The following is a 20,931-nucleotide window of genomic DNA, read 5'->3' as shown; positions in this document are numbered from 1 at the left end:
GTGTGTGTGTGTGTGTGTGTGTGTGTGTGTGTGTGTGTGGACACGCACTATCCTGAGGCCAGGCACTTCTCACTCTCTATGCAGCTGTGTGACTCTGACCTGTGCTGCTTCCTCCTCACAAATGTTCAGACTTCCATTCTTTTGTATTCCTTTCCTCATCTCCCTTTTTTCCCTCTTTTTAAAGGTCTTATACATGCCAGGCAAACACTCTACCGCTGAGGACACCTCATCCCTCTCTGCATTTCTTAAACTTGGCTTCAGAAATAGCAATTGGAATTTGACCCCTAAAAAACAAAGGATATGAACACGAGAGGGTCATATTTTCAATTTCTGTTTTATTATTTCCATTCAATTATGCCTAACATACTTGAGAAACATCCTAAGGCTTAATTAGAACCTTTCCCCCTCAAATTAACAATGCAATGTCAGGACATGCTGACACTCTAAGTGCTATACTCAGCTCATCTAACAACAGTTTACGCACCTGGCTCAGCATTTAACCGGCAGCTGTTAAGGAATTCGGCTGAGAAATATATATCAACATCACAGAAAAACATCAAGACCTCTCCCTTGTCCCAAGCTCGGGCACCCACATTTAGTCCTCGTCCACGATTAAATTCTTCATTCAGTGAGACCAAGGTGTAATTGTGAAAGTTAGACTCACTATGAGGAAAGCACATACAACAACTGGTAAGTGCAATTTAAAGTCAATGTTCCTCTTTCAACAGAACTTACAAAATATATATTTCAAATATTTTATTGCATTAGTTCTACATTCACACAGGGAAAGGAAATCACCTACTTCATATGCTTGTTTATTATCAGGAACAGATACTTACTAAATGCCAATGTTTGAAGCAACGTGCTAATGGTGTGAGATTTTTAAAAAATATTTTATTATTTTTATTTTACATGTATAAGTGTATTGCCTGCATGTGTATAAGTGTACCCGTGTCATGCAATACCTGCAGAGGTCAGAAGAGAGTATCGGATCCCCTGGAACTGGAGTTAGTGATGGTTGTTAGCTGCCCTGTGAGTGCTGGGTAACAAACCCAGGTCGTCTGTAAGAGCAGCCAGTGCTCTTAACCACTGAGCCACCTCTCCAGCTCCAGTGGTGTGAAATTTTAAAAGGGGCACCGCCTTCTGAAATCTTAAAATGTATTGAGGAAGAAAAACATACATGGAAAAATAGTTATGATGTTTCAACTAATAATACATTCTACATGAAAGATACAAACAGCTCTTCTGGCCTCCATTGGGCCTTTGCACACATCCTCCTTGTCAAAGGGACCCTCCCTGATACCACATGGGAAGCAGCCCAGCCTCCCACCTTTTTTTTTTTTTTTTTTTTTTTCTTTTTTTTGAGACAGGGTCTCCCTGTAGCCCCAGCTGGCCTGGAACTCATAAAGGCCTGCCTCCCAGGTGCTGAGGTTAAAGGCATGCACCACCATGCCCAGCTGACCTCCTGCTCTTCAATTCTTTTTCAAGCTGTTTTCCTTAGTTTCACTGGACATGTTTATTCTATATTTCCCACTCCATAAAAACCGAAATTTTATTTTTTATGTTCATTACTATGATACAATCCTCCTCAAAGAGCAGGAGTCAGTGTTTGCTGAAAGGATGAATGAATGAACAAATGAACGAATGAACGAACGAACAGCAATTCTAGGAGATTGCCCATAGTAGCTAGATGTCAGAAGGGGAACTTGACTTACATACATGTTGGTTGGGATCCTAAATTCACTGGCAAGTGGAAAGGTCATTTCAAATAATTACTCTCAAAAGCAAAGAGGTAAGAAAATACACAACATTTTAGAGAAAGCAGCTGGGGTCAGATTAATCATAGGGGAACAAAGAAAACAATGAGAGGGTCACACCAAAGAACTCTAAAACAGGAAGAATGAGAGGAAGATCAGACTGAGGAGTTCCATCCGTGCTGGGTAAAGGACTTGGAATACCCTAAAGGGAAGGAAACTCACAGGACTTTCTGCTAGGACTACAGTTCTTACAGTGAAGCCCTCAAACTCACAGCATAGTACCTCTCAGCAAGGAGTTAGATGCAAGTTTTCAAGCTATAACTTAGAGTCACTAACTCAGAGGTGAGGGATGGAGTCAGTTTCTGTTTTGATGTGCCTTTCAGGTGTCCACCACCAAGGCTGCACAACCACTGACCTAGGATGCAGCTACATCAGCTCAAAGGAGCATGCGAGGAAGGGTGCTGTTCCAGAAGGACAGCATGGTAACGAGGAGGAAGATGTAAAGGCTCATACAATGCGTGGAGTGGACTCCGAATGCTCTAAGTACCCGAACTCTTCTCTGCAACTTAGCGTATATAAATCTCTCCTTTTGGGGAAATTGCCCATTACCACCCTGCATGCCCTGATCAAAGAACCACTCTATCTACCTGAACCACAGTAATTTCCTAGGAGAAAGGACCAGGCTCATGTGCAGCCAATTGCAAAACCTCCACCCCATCGAGCCATAGTGATTGAATGGCTCAAGAGTGGGCAGAATGTCCCACTGGGATTTTCTCAACTGGAGCTCCCTGATGGCAAAGCTGAGAAGATGTAAGCCCAGAGCCGCCAACAGCCATATCCCTCACCATGTGGAAGAAGCCAGTCTGCAACAGGAGAATGAAATGAATGTAGAGAAAACAGCCAAGACCATAACAAGAAAATCTTCATGGTATTCAAGTGTCTGGTTCCAGGCTCTCAGACCCCAAAGTTGTTTTGATTTTTTTCTCCAAATTTGGTGTAACAATCCTGTCATTTTGGGGAAAGAACTAAGATTCTTCAACATTGCTTATGTTCACCTAAGAAGGCTCAAGGTTTTTACCATTTTCTACAGAAGAATCTTGACAACATGGTGAGATGATTTCAGTAACAGACCAGGGTGAGCGACTGGTACTTAGTAGGTAACTGAAAAACAGTAAGGAGGCAAGAGAGGAGGGAGAAACATGGGAACAGAGAACAGGGTTAGGTGGTTGTAGCCCTAAGGAAGGGACAGAGAAGAGGTCCTGTGACACAAATAGGAAGTAACTCATCAGAGATAATTAGAAGTAGAGTCAAAGATTCTGGCTCTCAGGTGTTAGACCCAGAGGCTCTGAAGATGGTCAGATTATGAGCTGAGAGAGACAACTGGGTGGAGAAGGAAAGATGGTGAGCCAGATTTATGTGTGAGAGTCCTTGCAGGGTGGGGACAGGGCTGCCCTCTAAGCTATGCTGTCTTAGTCAAGTTAGAATCTCAAGCAGTATACCTGGAACACAGTAGGTGGGACTCAACAAATGTTAGCTGATTGATTCAAGAATGGCCAGCCACAACTAACAGGAAAGTAAAGAAACAAATGAAAGATACACAGCTCATGGTGTGGTTAATCACCACAGGGCTGGAGAGATGGTTCACAGCACTGGCTGCTCTTGCAGAGGACCCGGGTTCGGTTCCCAGCACCCACAGGGTGGCTAACAGCTGTTTGTAATTCTAGTTCCAGGGGATCCGACACCCTCTTCTGACCTCTGTGGGCACTGCATGCCTGGGGTGCACTTACATACATGCAGGCAATACACTCCTACACATAAAATTAAAATAAATAAAATATTTTATTATCTTTATTTTATGTGTAGGAGTGTATTGCCTGCATATATGTAGGTGCACCCGTGTCATGCAATGCCAAGGAGGTCAGAAGAGGGTGTCGGATCCCCTGGAACTAGAGTTACAAACAGCTGTTAGCCACCCTGTGGGTGCTGGGAACCGAACCCGGGTCCTCTGCAAGAGCAGTCAGTGCTCTTAACCACTAAGCCATCTCTCTAGCCCCCCTAAAATAATTTTTAAAAAATAACCAAACTTACATATTTACAATCCTGTAGCATAGGGGGCTGGAGAGATGGCTCAGTGGTTAAGAACAGTGGTTGTTCTTGCAGAAGACCCGGGTTCAAATCCCAGCACCCACATGGCAGCTAACAACCATCCTTAATTCCAGTTCCAGGGGATCCAACAGCCTCTTCTGTCCTCCACGGGCACTGCACGACACGGGTGCACTTACCTACACACAGGCAATACACACATACACATTAAAAAAATCCTGTAGCATATTTACTTTAAAAATTTTTAGATTTTGGGGCTGGAGATATGGCTTAGTGGTTAAAAGAACTGGCTGCTCTTGCCCCAGGATCTGCCCTCCCCAGGCATTGCATGACACAGGTGTACCTACCTATATGCAGGCAATACATGCATACACATAAAATAAGTAAAAATATAAAAATACATATTTATTTTTATTTCATGTGAATGAGCATTATTGCCTGCAAGTGTGTAAGCACGCCTATGTCGTGCAATGCCCTCAAAGGTGAGAAAAAAAATAAGTAAATTTTTCGATCTCATTTTATACACATAAAAACATTTTTAAGGAGGGCTACACTATCAAATATAAAAGAGCCATCAAAGAGGGTAACAGAGAAAAAGGCTGAATTTGGCAATTAGCTCTTAACATTTGGGGCCCCTCAATTTGGAAATTTTCATTTTAAAGAATGAAAAATTGTTAAGGAAATACTATTCATTCAAATCTTTGAGCACCTACTATGTGCCAGGTATTGTACAGGCTGCTCAGTTGAAGAACCACTTTCTATGAGGTTTGGCTGTGAAAGAAAAAACCAAAACACTATCTACTGTGTAGTACAGAATCAGGTGGGGGTTTCTTAAGATATGGGAACTTAAGCACCATGTACACAGGGGAAAAGAAGCACACACAGACAGGAGGGAACACACGTGACAAGAGACAAGCTCAGATGGTATCAAAGTGCAGAGATTAGATCTAGAAAAGAGGAAAGGAGCAGCAAGAATATGGCAGGTGAGTAGATCACAGGAGAGCATCCTGATCAGCCTGGCTGCTGATGAACAACTAAGGGAAGATGAGTCTGTAGGACTGCATATGAAATGAAGACCTCATTATCATTATCGCCCATCCACACAGACTTGCTCAGCCAACTCTGTTTGTGGGTGTGGGGGAGGGTACGGTGTAAAAGGCCAGGAAGCCAACCTTGGTGCTGGTCCTCACCTCCTACCATGTTTGAGATGGTCTCTGTGTTGTTCATCACTGCACACTTCAGCTGGCCTATGGATGTCAGAGCTTCTCCCATCTCTGCCTCCCATCTCACCAAAAGCATGATGAGATTATAGATGCATGCTACCACACTCAGTTTTCTATAGGTTTTGGAGACTCAAACTCAGGTCCTCAAGCTTGTACAGTAAGTGCTTGACAAACTGAGTCATCTCCCCAGTCCCTCAGCCAACTTTTAAACAGTAGCTATTCACAATGAAAAATTCTAAATATTTTCATTCTTCTAATAACGCTATATATCAAAGACTTCATTATGGACAGGGTTCACCAACCTTGTGACAGATTCTAGGATAGACTTGACTTTAGACAGTCCTTCTTTACCAAAGTACACAACTGTGAGATGAATCCTCTTGTCTTGATGAATACAAACATCCCTAACAGAATTGAAAAATAAAGTTTGTTCAGAAAATGTATAAGGCATCACTCATTCAGAAAGCAATCTAATGAAAATGAACAAGGCAAGAAAATGAACGAGGTCCTGCTAATACAGAATGAAGTCACCCGAAGCAGTCAATACAAAAGAAACAATGCTGCCCAATTACTGGAGGTATCACAACCAAGGCACAAGGTCTGTGTGTCAGAGTGTAACCACTCTGAGGCTGCAGAAGTGTGAAATTATTGCTATATTTCAAACCATCTCTTGGAGCATTTGCTTTGGAACTGTTTTCAGTACCAAATTAAAAATATTTAAGGAAGTAGGTTCAGTACCAGGTAAATAAATATCCAAGTTTCAGATGAAGAGATGTTTTGTACTCAAATTGGCTAATTCCAAACATTAGTCAGTGCTGCTGGTGGAATTAGTGGTAATTATCAAGGAATAGGTGCCACGATTCAGGTTACTTATTATAAAGAAAAATGTAGCCTCTTAGGGTAATTCCAAAAAGGCAATTTTAAAAAGCAGTAGGAAATCATACCTTAAGGGAGCTATTTCAAACAGTAACACTCATTCAGGAGTATGACTTCTGAATTTCTACTCAAGAACAGTGTTAATTAACTTTTTAATATGAAAACAAATATTAAGAGATTAAAGACCTAAAACTAGTACATTAAAATAATTCAAACATGCTAACTATTAATTTGAAAAAAGAAAGCAGTATTTTTCTTAAATAGTTCTAACATGCTTTAACACCAGCATTTTAAATATGCCAATTAAATGGCCCAATAAAGAAAGACTCAGTAATCTGCTTCCCTAGATGGAACGTTTCCTATTTCTGTTGAATGTTTGGATCTCCAATTTTTTTTTTTTTTTCGGTCTTTTTGAGACAGGGTCTCCCTGTAGCTCCCAGCTGGCCTGGATCGCACTATGTAGACCAGACTGGCCTTGAACTCACAGAAATTCATTTGCCTCTGTCTCCCAAGTGCTGGGATTAAAGGTGTGCACCACCACACCTGGCTGGATCTCTAAATTACAATCTTCAAAAAAAAACTCAATTTGTTTTCAAGAGATTTTCTTGGGAGAAAGCAATATTCTGGATTTTCATTGAGGTGGTGGTTTAGGAGTATATACATGTCAAAAGTCATGAAAACTTGACTTAACCTTAAAATTTCCTTTAAGTTATCCTTGGAATATATAGATTTTCACTGCATATATGTTAGGCTTCAATAAGTCGATTTTCAAAAGTTCAACTTATCCTAAAATGAATTTAAACACAATTAAAGTCATCAGGATCAGTTTCTAAGTGGATGTTGCCCTCAAATTATTTCATAGCTTAAACTGTCTAGAAACATTACACACGATACACACTTTAAGAAAAAAGATTAAAAAACTTATTAAAGTTTTAAATTAAAACTTTAAAGTTTTAATTAAAAAATTTAATTAAACTCTATTAAATCATTCTACAATTCTAAGTACTCATACTTGGTAATAAGTAAATGTGCATGAAATGTATATTTAAGGAACTTAGCCAAAGCAAGTTCTGACAGTTACCTGAAATTCTGCATGAACTGTGCAAATGCTTCCGTTCTTTCAGCAAGTGGCACAATGATATTGATAACTGATCTAGTAATGTCAATCATCTCATTTTTCACTTTCATGAGGGGTCCAAAAGGGCGAAAGAGGGTCACATGTCTGTATTCCATAAGGTCTGCTTTCTTAAAGAAGAGTTCATACTGTGTGCCCTTATCTCTCTCAGTGCGGTAATAACCTAGAGGAAAGAGTTTGGAACAAAGACGTGTACATGTGAAAGTCAAAATCCAGTAAGAATACTCAGTCACAGACCAAGAATACTAAATCAGACCTGCTGAGTTTTTACCCACTTATAAAGTATCTACTTCAACTGTAGAGTCAGGAACAACGACTCTAAGGGGAAGAGCCTACTATTATCCTGCTAAATGGATAGTGTATTAAACTATTTTTTAAAAAGGTTTCAAAAAAGACATTTACTGTTGACTCTATTAGTCAAGCCATTAAATAACCTCCAAATGGCAACATTTTTCCTTTAAAACAGAGCCTATCACCTATGGTGATAGTGTCAAACATAGTACTTCTGGAAATATTAAATTCTGAGCCCAAGAGTCAAAACGTTTATTGCTTGGTTCAACTCAACAAAAATGAATCAAGTACCTTCATGTCAGTCATTGATGATATAGAGACCATATACACATACATATATGTTTAGGGAGAAATCAGACAAAGACATTTAGAAGAGATTTCAACAGAGTGATCTGAGATGTGTTTGGGAGAAGAGTATGGAAGTTGCTTGGGCAGGGTGACTTTAAAGTGTAACACTCAGAAGAGAGAAGAGATTTGCCCCAACCCTCCTGAGGCTTACAGGCTAAAAGGAACAACAAACCAGAGACTGGCAACACATCTATTACAGCAAGTGCTAGGACAGAGGGTACGTTAGGGCGGTGAGAAGAGCACACAGACAGCACGGCGCTAGGACAGAGGGTACGTTAGGGCAGTGAGAAGGGCACACAGTCAGCACGGCTATTTTAGGCTCGAGGTTAGAGGCAACTTCCTGGAAGAAGTGACATTTGAACAAAGGCCTGGAAGAGGAACAGAAGTGACTTACTGGTTGCTAGTATTTAATTTAGAAGGGAGGACAATATCACAGAGGAGGGAAAGTAAAAGACAGAATATGCTCCGGTAGAGAAAAGTCCTGAAAGTGACACTCTAAGGAGAGTTACACCATCAGCAGAAGCCACAGTATACAGCGGTCATAGTTGACCTTCTTTTAAGCAGAATGGGTATGGGGACAGTACATGTGATACTTAATACTTGAGCATCTTATTTCCCTCAGCTTTCAATCCTGCCATGAGGTACAAAAAGCTAAGCTTACAAGAAAGAAGAATTTGAGAGAAACAATTCATCAAAAACAGCACGAATAACAGCAGAAAAAAGAGGTCATAGGAAGAAGGTAGTTAAAACACTCCAGCAAAGCGCAATGCCCTGCCTGATAGACTTCCAAAGCCTCAATGTATTATTCTACTACCACACAAGTGACAGCCATGATGACGTGGGGCAAAAATAACGCTACATGTGGTAGGCTGCTTATAGAATAAAACAAAAAGAACTTCTAGAAAACATTTGTAGCCAAATGGTCTTAAGCCTGCAGTTAAACATCTAGCAATGGGCACAATGTGGGGATGGGTAGGAATGCATAATTATTTCTGTTTAGATCTATCAGTAAATATTTAAAATTTACATTATCTTTAAGTTATGTACCATCTTAAAATCTCAAATCCTTTCTGCAATCTGCATTATGAAAATGTGCTCTTTCTCTACTTTTCAAAATGCTCAAAATGCAAAACTATGTATGCCCCTTGGTGTTCTGGCCACCTGCTTCTCTTTCCTTCAAAACAGAAAAAAGCCACTAACCTACTGCATTAGATATTTTTCTTTCCTTATCAAATGATTTTCAAATTTTGAGCCTTAGTTCATACAATTTTTTAAAACATAAAAGAAGAATATCAACATTAGATAAGAGAGGAATGCAAATCATACGCATGCAAACACACATAGCCCATAAGAGCCCTTCAACTTCCCTGGTTAGAATTCTTGTATTTAAGCTTGGATTTATTCTAGTTCCCTGATTCTTATTGTTTTTATTATGATCCATTATACCTTTTCCAAAAAGCCATTTCAAATTCTTGGTGGAATGAAGTAGGTAAAAATGCTTTAATACTGTGTAATAACAGACCTCAGCACACACTACTAGCCTCCTGTCATACTAACATAAGTATGTACCAACATATTTAATACTCTGCAATAACAGACCTCAGCACACATGCCTTCTGTCATACTAACATAAGTGTATACCAACATATTTAACACTGTGTAATAACGGACCTCAGCACACACCACTACCCTTCCGTCATACTAACATAAGTGTATACCAACATATTTAACACTGTGTAATAATGGACCTCAGCACACATGCCTTCTGTCATACTAACATAAGTGTATACCAACATATTTAACACTGTGTAATAATGGACCTCAGCACACATTACTAGCCTTCTGTCATACTAACATAAGTATATACCAACATATCTAATACTGTGTAATAATGGACCTCAGCACACATGCCTTCTGTCATACTAACATAAGTACATACCAACATATTTAAAAGCATTTAAAAATATTTTATTATTATTTTATGTATATGAGTGCTTTGCCTGCATGTATGTAAGTGCACCACATGTGTGCAATGCTCACAGAGACCAGAAGAGGGTGTCAGATCCTCTGGAACTGAAGTTATGGATGGTTGTTAGCCACCATTTGGGTGCTGGGAATTGAGCCCGGGTCCTCTGGAAGAACAGCAAGTGCTCTTAATCACTGAGCCATCTCTCCAGCCCCTAAAAACCGTTTTTTAAAACAAATATTTATTGTGTGTGTGTCAGTCATAGGACAACTTGTGTGAGTCTTACCAACACATTTTTCATATTACCTTCTATGAAGTCATTTTCATTAAATATCAGTTTCTCTGCAAGGGGGCTCTCCTCATCTTCCTGTTCGTCATCTTCATCGGGATTATTAATGACCTCCAAGCCAGCTTCAATAACTTCTACCAATTCATCCCGTTTGTCTTTTCTAACTGGCTTTTCTTCTGGATGGCGAGTGAGCCCCATTTCCAATTGAAATACTTTCATTAAGGTGAAACTTTCAAAGGGGATGACTCCATACTCACTGGGTAGCTTGGCTCCTACGTTAACTTCTGCTCTGTCAATCTGGGAATGAAGAAACTCTAAAAGATCACTAGGTGTTTGTTCTTTGTTGCCTTGATAGCCTATGCCATTGGCCCCTAGATTCTTTCTCTCTTGCAATGATCTCATCTTCTCACTCATTTCTTGCAATTCTTGTTTTAGCTGGGCAATCTGGCGTTTCAGACTGGTTGCCCTGGTTTGGTAATGTTCTTCTTGCTCCTGCAGGAGGGCCTGGTAATACTCCTTACCATAAGTTTCTCTAACAACACCAGGAAGCGATGCATTCCCATCAGTCTGGGGGGCACACTCCAGGAGGTACATAAATAACACCAAACTGCAGAGCAGAGCGAGGCCCAAGAGCAGCCACTGTGTCCGGCTGTGAAGAACTGATCCTCTTCTAGACATGCTTATGTGTGAGTTTGCCTAATAAGATAAGCTCTTTGCTTGTTCATAACTTTAGTAAAAAGTTACTGAAAGTTAAAAACAAAATAAGGATTTCCATAAAAGGTACCAAAATGAATTCTGTTGTAGTTAAAAAAATTCTTTCTTCAGTAGTCATGGCTACTTGAGAAGTGAGAAATCAGGTATACTTCTGTATTACTACCACGACATCCACATTAAAAGAACCTGATCTGTAAAATCCATTATTTGGGTGGTGACTTTTCTGAAAGAAACAGATCAGAGCCAATCAGAATTTGGTTTCCTCAAGCATATCAAATTGTTGGCAGCTTCAATAAACTTAGCTGTTACTACTATTATGCAGCATTCCATGGAGAGATGCTAATATAGTTTAGAGTAATTGGTAAGTACTGAAAGAAAACATTCAGAAAATAATCTTATAAAATACTAAAATATCATATATAAAAGTTTTAGCCAGTTTATATACCCATCACCCACTGACTAAAAAAAAACCATTAAAATTATGTTCAGTTTGTTACACAGATTCTAATTAAATCATTTTAAAATTATGCTGCTTATAACTCTTTATAAACACAGTATTTCAATCAACATACCACTTCCTAACTAAAACATGTAATTCTTGGGAATTGGATTTCTATAAATTGTTTTTTTATTATAGCAATAATGGTTTTCTGGCAGGAGAAAGTTCTAGGAGTTTATTAAATTCAAATGTTCTACCTCATTAATTTCTATTGCTCAACTCAACCAATCTAGGGAGCCTTAAAATCAAGTGGGGGTGGGGGTGGATACAATCTAAAAGGTCACAGACAGCTGGGAAACACAGGAAAAACATTTTTATATCCAAAGTCATCTGGTAGATTACTTGAGCATTAGATCACATAATTCTTTCCACTGTACTACAGAGCAAAAGACTCCTTACAAGTCTGGAAGGTTTGGAGTCACTATAAAGAAAACACACAAAAAGTTCAATTGTTTTGTCTGTCAAGAAAAAGAAATTTAGAACTGTAGATTTACAAAATTACATGCTACCATTCATACTATGACCCACTGTGTGAGTTCTTCCATATCTAATTCTAAACTAAGGAAGGATTGTTAACTCTAGAAATAGAAAAGATTAAACTTAGGCCTCTGCTGCAAACAGAACTTGCATTCTAACACAGTATTTCTGAGAAGGACAATGTGATATGTGGAGACATTTCATGATAACACTTTCTCCAGTGCCACAGCCTATGGAGGACCATCATTAGGGAGCAGCAGCTAAATCACTTCCTTAGTCATTGGGACAGCCTGGGTGTCTTCTATAGAAAATCCTGTTTTTTTTTTTTTTTTTTTTTTTTTTTTTTTGTAGCACAACTGTGTTAAAATGTAGCATACATTAAAACTTTTATGGTAGTAGACTATAAATAATGAACTTAACTTCTCTAAGCCATTTATTCCTTTAGAAAACCAAATGATAGCCAACTATCCTAAAATTTATTTGACTAAAAGTGTCTTTTTTTTTTTGGTCTTTTTGAGACAGGGTCTCCCTGTAGCTCCAGCTGTCCTGGAACTCACTATGTACACCAGGCTGGCCTTGAACTCACAGAGATCCACCTGCCTCTGCCTCCCAAGTGCTAGGATTAAAAAGGACTTTCTAATTGTAAATTTTAAGTGGTAGAGAAAGAAAAACTACGAAAACTTTTCAGTTTTAAGAAATACAAACTAATTTAAAAAATACAAACTAATTTAAAAGAATGTAAAGCTGTATTAGTTCTAAGAATTCACTATACCTCAAAACCACAATCTTTAACAAAATAAACCACTGAATGTTATTACTGAAAAGATATGCTTAGATGTATCTTTTAACTATGTTATTATTAGCCTACCCATCAGAGAAAAGGCTAGAATTGAAAGTGCAGAAATAATCTTTCATAAATTATTATAAAGATAGACATACTTAACCGCATTATATACTCAAATGGTTTTGAAGTGAAACTTGGTCATAAAGCAGCAAATACTCTAAGTATCACAACCTTTTATTAATAGGTCATCTAGGCCTTTTCATTTATGCAGACAATATGTTTCACACTATGAGATATAATTCAAAACAGGTCACTACTAAAGATTTACTTTTCAATGAAAAAGAATCATGTTTAGCAGTACATTTTGCATTATGATTATATATATGTGTATATATAGGAGATCTTCATGTAAACTGTGTTTATAATTGGGTTGTGATTTAAAAACCCTAAAAGCAGTAATTTAAAACCCTTTTTTACATATTCCATAGATTTTTTTTCATAATAGTGCTGATATGAGCTTCCTTTCATAGAGGAAAAAATAGTTCAGAAATGAACAGGTTTAAATAAAGTTATATAACCACTAAATGGAAGCATTGAAACTAAGGTCTCCCTCTCCCCCTGCCCTTTAATAAAAATACAGCCTTTGGAACACCTTACATGTGATTTACTATTACAGCTGATTATTATCCACTGAAATCAAAGAAAAGGTGCTGTGATTACCTTATTCATTGCATAACTCTGTGCTCCCTGTTAAATCTTTGTTTGCTTAAAAGGAACTCTTTTTGGCCACATAGTAGACTAGATTATAATACCTCTAAAACATTAAAAATATTAGAAGAACTAGGGCTACAGCTCATTGGTAGAGTGCTTGCCAAGCATGCCTGAGGTCCTAGGTTCAACTCCCAGCAAAACACACACACACACACACACACACACACACACACACACACGCAGAAAGATGAGACAGAGACAGATTTTTTTCTGCTGTTATACCTTGATTTCCATCATTCTGTGCACTGTTTATGTATCATACATATGGCTCAGCTCAGAGCTCATCCAACCAACCTCCTAAATACATATAGCCAAGTGTTTGAGCGAGATAAAGGAATGTTACAGTGATGGAAAAATGAGCTTAATAGCATGTAAGACAAAAATCAAAGATCTCAGAGTTGAAAGAATTCTTAGAGACAATCAATTCCAATTCAAAAACAGACTAAAAGGCTTCATTTCATGATAGAATAATGGGAACCAGATTTATTCACGTTTGAAACAACCAAAAATTATCAGACAACAAAAACCAACACCCTAATCCCCAAACACTCCAAAATAGTTTTTCAGATATTGAACATCACATGTAAGAAACAAAAGACAGTAATGACAAAACAATCCTCTTGGAAGCAATACAAGTGAGAAGAACGTGGTGGAAAAACAAGCCAGAGTAGGATTCTATACCCAGCACAATAAATAGAGTGCCTGCTACAGCCTTCTGCTCTACCAACTGAGCTACTGAAGGATTCACCAAATAATCTTTGCAAAGCAAAGGTAAAATACTTTAATACCTTTTCAGATATAAAAAAGGAAGCTAAGAGACTTCATTACCACTACATCTGTTCTACAAGTCCTTTAGACAGAAAGAAAATAGATCCATAAGAGCAATGTAAAACACCAGAAATGTTAACTATATTTCAGTTTCTTGTAAGCTTTAGAGAGCTAAACATAATTTTAAGGGTTTGGGTTTTTTTCTGTTTTGTTTTGTTTTGTTTTGTTTTTCTCTTCTTGCTCTGAGACAGGGTCTCATTCTATAGTCCAGGCTGGTCTCAAACGCACAGCAATCCTCCTGCCTCAGCCTCCCAAGTGCTGGGATTATAGGTGCAAGCCACCATACCCGTTTGGGTTTTTTTAGTTCATTTTTTTTAAACACAGTAAAAACAAAGCCACAGAATTATCTGGAAGATATAACCACTATCAGGAAACTACTATAAAGTACAAATACATAGGAAGAGAAAATTAGAGCTGTTTATTTTTTAAGAACTTACCAATTTGTATCTAGAAATAAAAGAACTGATTACCAGAAGGCAGCATTTATTCCACAAATACGTGAGTACTACCATGTGCCAGGAGCTGTACTGAGTACCAAGAATACCAGAGGGGTCCTTTAGATAAGGCGTTTCTGGAGAAACTATATTAATGGTACTTGAATGTTGGCCTTGAATGTTGGCCAAACAAATAGTAGTAATATTCACAAAATGTGCCAGCCTGTGGCATAATAAAAGCCCGTTTGAAAATAGTCAACTACTTAACAGTTATGTAATCTTGACACAACACTTAATCTCTTTGGGCTTCCTCTATAAAGTGAGTCAGTTTGCCTGGAGAGCCAATTTAAAAAATATTTTAAATTATGACTATGTATGAGGGTATGTGCATGTGAGTGCAGGTACCCACAGAGGCCAGAGGTATCAGATCCCCCGGAACTGGAGTTATAGGCAGTTATAAGCCTCCAATGTTGGGAGCTGAACTCAGGTCTTCTGTAAAAACAGTATGCACTCTTAATTTTTTAGCCATCTCTCTAGCCTCTGGATGGCCAATTTTTCTTTCAGGAAGTCATGGTTCCTTTAATTAGATAAACTAAATAGAAATGCGTACATGTACACACATCCTTTTTTCAAGGCAGATTTAGTTTAAATGCATATGTTTATGCAACTTGTAATTCCACTTTAAAAAAATTTAAATACACAATTATCAACACTATTGTGTGATGTATTAAGTACCAAGAACACTAGATATTAGTGTTCATGTAACAGCAGAACAAAAGTAAAAGAAATTTACTGCAAAAACAAAGGACGGGAAAAGTGAAATGAACTACAGACATTTATACAATAGAATATTTAAAAGGAATGATGGATCTTTGTTGCCAACAATACCTATAAAATGACAACATGTTGCAAATATTTTTCTCAGTTTTTCTTGTCTGTATGTCCTCTTGGATTCAGAGCTGGATAGCCCTATTCAGGAATCTGCTTTACTATTTCCTAACTCTTCATTACAGAAAAGTTTCTGTCTCTGTGAGCTTTAGTTTCCTCATCTAAGTGGGGCTAGTTACAGAACTTGCCTTGCAGCACTACTGCTAACAGTCAAGCAGAACCTGGTAGTGTTAAGTGCCCAATAAATGTCAGGTATTATTTTTCAGTCTGTAATTTTGTTGTTAATAATCAAATCTATGAAGTTTTACCTACATGTTTCAATTTTAGCTTCTCTATCTGAAGTAACCCTAATATAAAACTAGCATCTCATTTTCTCAAGCAGATGATTCTTACCATTCTTTCTACAATCCCTGTTCCTAAAATTAATCTGAAATGTCATTTTCATCATACACAAAATTCTTCAATGTAGAGAGGTTGTAGAGACGTCTGTATTTGGCATCTAAACCAGAGAGAGGCAAGCAAAGAGTTTAGATCAGATGCTGTCACTGCCAGTCAATTCTGTCCTTGTAGCATAGGGCAGCTATAGACAAAGCAGAAATTAATGGGCATACTTGAGTTTCAAGTGAAATCTGAATTTCATATAATCTTCACATGTCATATTATTCCTCCCAAGTATTTAAAAATGTAAACTCTCTTAGGTTATATGTCATAGCAATATATGTAACCAACTGGATATGTTACCCCCATTCTAAAAACTTTAATTTTTTTATACTTCGAATTTTTCTTTTCTTTTTTTTCTTTTTTTTTTTTTTTTTTTTTTTTGCCCTAAGACTCAGTTTCACCATGTTGCCCAGCCTGGATTTTAACTCATGAACTCAAGTGATCATCCTAACTCAGCCTCTTAAGTAGCTGGGACTATAGTTGTATATTACCATGTCCAGATTAAAAAGATTTTTTTCTTTATTATTTTTATTTTATGTGTATGAGTGTATTGCCTGCATGTATGTGAGTGTACCTGTGTCATGCAATGCCATGGAGGTCAGAAGAGGGCTTTGGATTCCCCTGGAACTGGAGTCAAGGACAGTTTGTAGCTGCCATGTGGGTACTGGGACTCAAACCTGGGTCCTTTGCAAGAGCAGTCAGTGCTCTTAATTGCTGAGCCATCTCTCCAGCCCCCTCCCATGTCCAGATTTTTAAAAATGTTGTATTTCTATAATTTCATAAAATAAATACATAAAAAGGTTAAATATGAATTAAGGGTACACAGTGAAATATCCCCTATCCTTTTCTAGTTTTTCTGTAGCCTTCCAAAACTTTTGCTGTTATTATACATGTTGGTACAATGGTGCTAGAGAGATGGCTCAGCAATTAAGTGCACTGGCTGTTCTTCCAGAGGACCTGGGTTCAATTCCCAGCATCCACATGGAGGCTAACAATGGTCTGTAACTCCAGTTCCAGGGGATCCGACACCCTCTTCTGGCCTCTGCAGGCATTGCATGACATGGGTGCACTTACATACATGCAGGCAAAACAATCATACACATAAATAATAATGATAATCTTGGTACAGATGGCTTTAGTATATCTGACTCTGAATATATCATCTCATGTACTGATAAATGCCTGAGGTGAAACTGCTGCCTACATTTCCCTGCTCAGGAAACATGTCATTAATCAGTTCCTACAACTTTTCCCTGCCAGAAGAAGCTTCCAACATGCATTTAACTACTCCCTTACCTTTCCTTTCCCTATGTCTTAGATCTGAAACACCCCTCCAAATCCCAAGGTTGAAGCCTTGGCTTTAAGTCTGTGGTGGGAGGTGGTGAGGCCATCAGGAGCTGTGGACTAGGAAAGAAGTTCGGTGACTGGGAAAGGGTCTTTAGGGGGCATGGGAACCTGGGTGCTTCACTCGCTGTACTTGCTTTTTGGCGCCCACTCCTGAGCCCCACACTCCTGTCACCATGCTATACAATGCTGCCACACCAAAGCCACAGGGCCAAGGGACCACAAGCTGAAACCTTGGAAACCATGATTCCAACACACTCTTTCCTCCTCATAGTTCAGGTATCTTACCACAACTGGAAAGCCAAATGACTGCCAGACTAAACTTTAAAATCACATTAAATTTTTTTGACAGGGTCTCCCTACTGCCAACCTGCCTAGAAGTCACCATGTGGACCAGGCTAGCCTCCAGAGGACTGGGATTTAAAGGCTGTGCCACTATGCCCAGTGTTCATATTAAATTTTTACTCTCGTTTTTCCTTTAAAGGCTTGAAAATTCTACCCATTTCACAAATCCTTAACATTACATCAAACTTCTTTGCTATAGTTTATCCATAACTTGGGGTTAAGAAACAAGTTTTACTGTTTCTTTGAATTCTATAGTAGTATTCCAAGAACATTCCCACCAAGTGTGGGTAAAATGCCTTTGGTCAGAGATAAGGTTCCAAGTTCAAAATACATCCTATGGACATGTTTTTGATTGGTTCCATTCCTTTTTTGAGATAAGGTCTCCTTATGTACCCAAGGCTGGCTTGGAACTTGCTATGTAGCCTAGGCTGGCATTGCAGGTATGTGTGCCACCATGTTCTGCTCTATGGGCACTTTAAAAATACTACACCATTGTCATATAATGTTCTATTACAAATTGGAAGTTGTGCTGGATAGCTTTAGTGTCAACTTGACACACCTGGGTTGAGGGAGCCTCAATTGGGGAATTTCCTCTATTGGACTGGCCTGTGGCCATGTCTGAGGGGCATCTTCTTGATGAGTGATGTGGGAGGGCCCAGCCCACTGTGGGTGGTGCCACCCCTGGGCAGGTGGGCCTGTGTTGCATAAGAAAGTAGGCTGAGCAGGGGACAGGGGAGCAAGCCAGTAAGCAGCATTCCTCCATGGTCTGTGCTCCAGCTCCTGCCTCCAGGTTCCTGCCCTGAGTTCCTACCTTGGGCTCCTGGATGAACTGTGACCTGGGATATGTAAGCTAAATAAACCCTTTCCTCCCCAAGTTGGTAGTGGTCAGAATATTTTGTCACAGCAATGGAGAAACAAACTAGGACAGAAGTCCACTTGGAAATCTAATTTCTATTTCTTTATAAATAAAAATTTGCCTTAGAAAGCTTATGAGATTATATAGCTATTAAGTTCATAAATTTCATCAGAATGTATCTAAGTGTGTCTCCAACAACACTGAGACTCCATGTAGCTAACTCCTAAACTCACATACTTCTACTCTGAGAAATATCCTTATTTCCTTGATACAAATAAATCTGTCATCTTCTGTGAATTGGTAGGAGAGTGGTGATCAGCAGCTGTAAATGTTTTCCATCAGCTCTCTGAAAAGGCATGCTTTCTGATCATCTCTACCCCTAGATCAAGAAAGGAGAGATTAGAGGGAAGGGCTGATTTCTGTTTGCCAGTAATTTGTCCCCTGACTGATAATTATGCCTATCTAGCTCAGGTTACCTAAGATTCTGCCTGGTTGCTCTTACCCTCAGTATCTCTGTGGTTATTCCTTTTCTTCCAGTTTACCCCCAGTGCTCATAAGAGGTGCACTGAGGATGGGGCTGGAGAGATGGCTCAGCGGTTAAGAGCACTGATTGCTCTTGCAGAGAACCCGGGTTCGATTCCTAGCACCCACATAGCGGCTACAAACCGTCCTTAACTCCAGTTCCAGGGGAAGCCGAAACCCTCTTCTGACCTCCATGGCATTGCACGACATGGGTGTACTCACAAACATGCAGGCAATACACTCATAAAATAAAAATAATAAAAAAATGTTTTTAAAAAAAAGAGGTGCACTGGCTCTTCTAGATCTACTTTCTATGCCATGGCTCTTCTTTCCTACTTTCTGCATGTTAATATTCAAAATCTGCCCCCTCCCCTGGCAGCCTATGTGTTTAGTGGGCAGAGCACCCTCCCTAATTTGGGGTACTAATACAAGTTTTCTTCCACTCCACTGCTTCTCGTATTTGCTCAATCTGGGGCATCTTACATGCTATTGACTTCCTACAGATGTCAGGAAATAACTATACTAGTGTCATAAATTCACATCTGAACTAATCTTGTAATTCCATTTTACACTTCCATCTAGTGGCATGACAATAACAATGTCAGTTTTTTTTAATCTTGAAACCCCAAGATTCTTCAATCCATTTTTAGTTATAGCCTTGAGTGCTTCATTTCCCCTAACAACCGTTACTTTATTTCCCCTAACAACCACTAACTTGAGTAACACAGTTCTTACCAACGTTATACCAAACTGTAGAGTCATACTGTGACCAGCTCTAACTGACTTGTGGTAAGACAGTCAAACAGGTAATGACAGCTGGGAGAAGGCTGTCAAATGTGCAAATACAAAGTGTAAATAATAACATAGTAATTAATAATATAAATCCTGGACTCATCATAGTTCTATTTTTTACCAATCTTTACTGTTGTAATAGTTAAAATAAGAGATTCTGTTGCATTTTTTAAAAGGAAAAGTCCATGGTAATTTTCCACCTATCCATGACTCATTCTACATTTGAGAGTGCATTCACATACTCACCAAGACATTTACAAGAACATTCATAGCATAATCAATATCCAAAAGAAATAATATACAAAACTGAAAACACAATGTTCACAAACAGAAGAGTGGGTGTATCACACAATGGAGTACCATACAATAAAAAGAACTACCAGTACCATGCTGCGGAATGAATAAGTAACATCCCATCACAAAAATTTCATAGATGTTCCACAAGCAACACGCAGAAAATACTGTACATAGCTCCATTAATAGGAAGCTGAAAACAGACAAAACTAACAGGTGAGGAGAGAAGTCAGAACACTGATTGGGAAGCAATGGTACAACGGAACTGGAAGATGCGGAGCATATTGGAAAAGTTTCCTATGGCTGTTATACCTCGACAAAAAAGGGAAGGGGAAAAAGATAATTTCTAAACTCTCTGGAACTAAAGCTGGTGGTTTAGCTTCAAACTCTCTAAGCCCTGTGTAATGGAAATCCAACACCTCTTTCGTATCCTTTTAATCACATCATTTTAAACAAGCAGCAGCAGCAGATAATACAAAATACTCCTGACCACTGACACAAATACTTGGTGCTATTTTAATGCAGCTTTAAAGGACAGCATTAATCCCTGCAGAAATAAAAGGCCGGGAGCCTTCACTGACAGTCAACTGTCACGGGCACGCGTGCTTCACAAGCAGGCTTTAAGCAGCTTGGACTCAACCTCGCCGCCGGGTCGGCAGCCAAACCGGAGGTCCCCGCCACTGGCTCAGGGAGGAGGGCTGCACCACCAATTCTGACAGCAGCAAAGGTTCGCAGTCCACGGGGAGCACGGGCCCCACGGGGCGCTCCACCCACGAGCATCTTCCAGGTGGCCGTGCAGCCAGGGCCGGGGTGCAGGCAGCTGTCAGAGACCAGGATCGCCCCACACTAAGAAGTCGGGCCACGCAGGGAGCAGAGACCACGCAGACAACAGAACCTGACCAAACTCGGGGCTGCTGCGTCCCGGGGGTCGTCGGAGGCGACCCGCCGCCCGCC

At 39.3% G+C, this 20,931-nt stretch overlaps 1 protein-coding gene across 3 annotated transcripts in view; it reads right to left on the bottom strand.

Annotated features, from left to right (window-relative positions):
- Csgalnact2 (chondroitin sulfate N-acetylgalactosaminyltransferase 2) overlaps positions 1–20,931 on the bottom strand; it is a 36,507-nt gene that overhangs the window by 15,181 nt on the left and 395 nt on the right. For 2 of the 3 annotated variants that reach the window (XM_008832686.3, XM_017798052.2), the window contains exons 2-5: positions 10,006–10,925; positions 7,041–7,257; positions 5,386–5,487; positions 485–663 (exon numbers count right to left, since the gene is read on the bottom strand). In XM_008832686.3, coding sequence (XP_008830908.1) covers positions 485–663; positions 5,386–5,487; positions 7,041–7,257; positions 10,006–10,666 — 1,159 coding nt within the window. In that variant the 5' untranslated portion in view covers positions 10,667–10,925. Of the gene's footprint in view, positions 1–484; positions 664–4,020; positions 4,040–5,385; positions 5,488–7,040; positions 7,258–10,005; positions 10,926–20,931 lie in introns of those variants that run through there. The other variant, XM_029563367.1, reaches the window with a different exon arrangement.

The sequence above is a fragment of the Nannospalax galili genome, unplaced genomic scaffold (genome assembly GCF_000622305.1).
Source record: "Nannospalax galili isolate Female #2095 unplaced genomic scaffold, S.galili_v1.0 scaffold1036, whole genome shotgun sequence".
In the NCBI taxonomy this organism is placed as follows: Eukaryota; Metazoa; Chordata; class Mammalia; order Rodentia; family Spalacidae; genus Nannospalax; species Nannospalax galili.
This window is presented reverse-complemented; position numbering and strand designations above follow the sequence as displayed.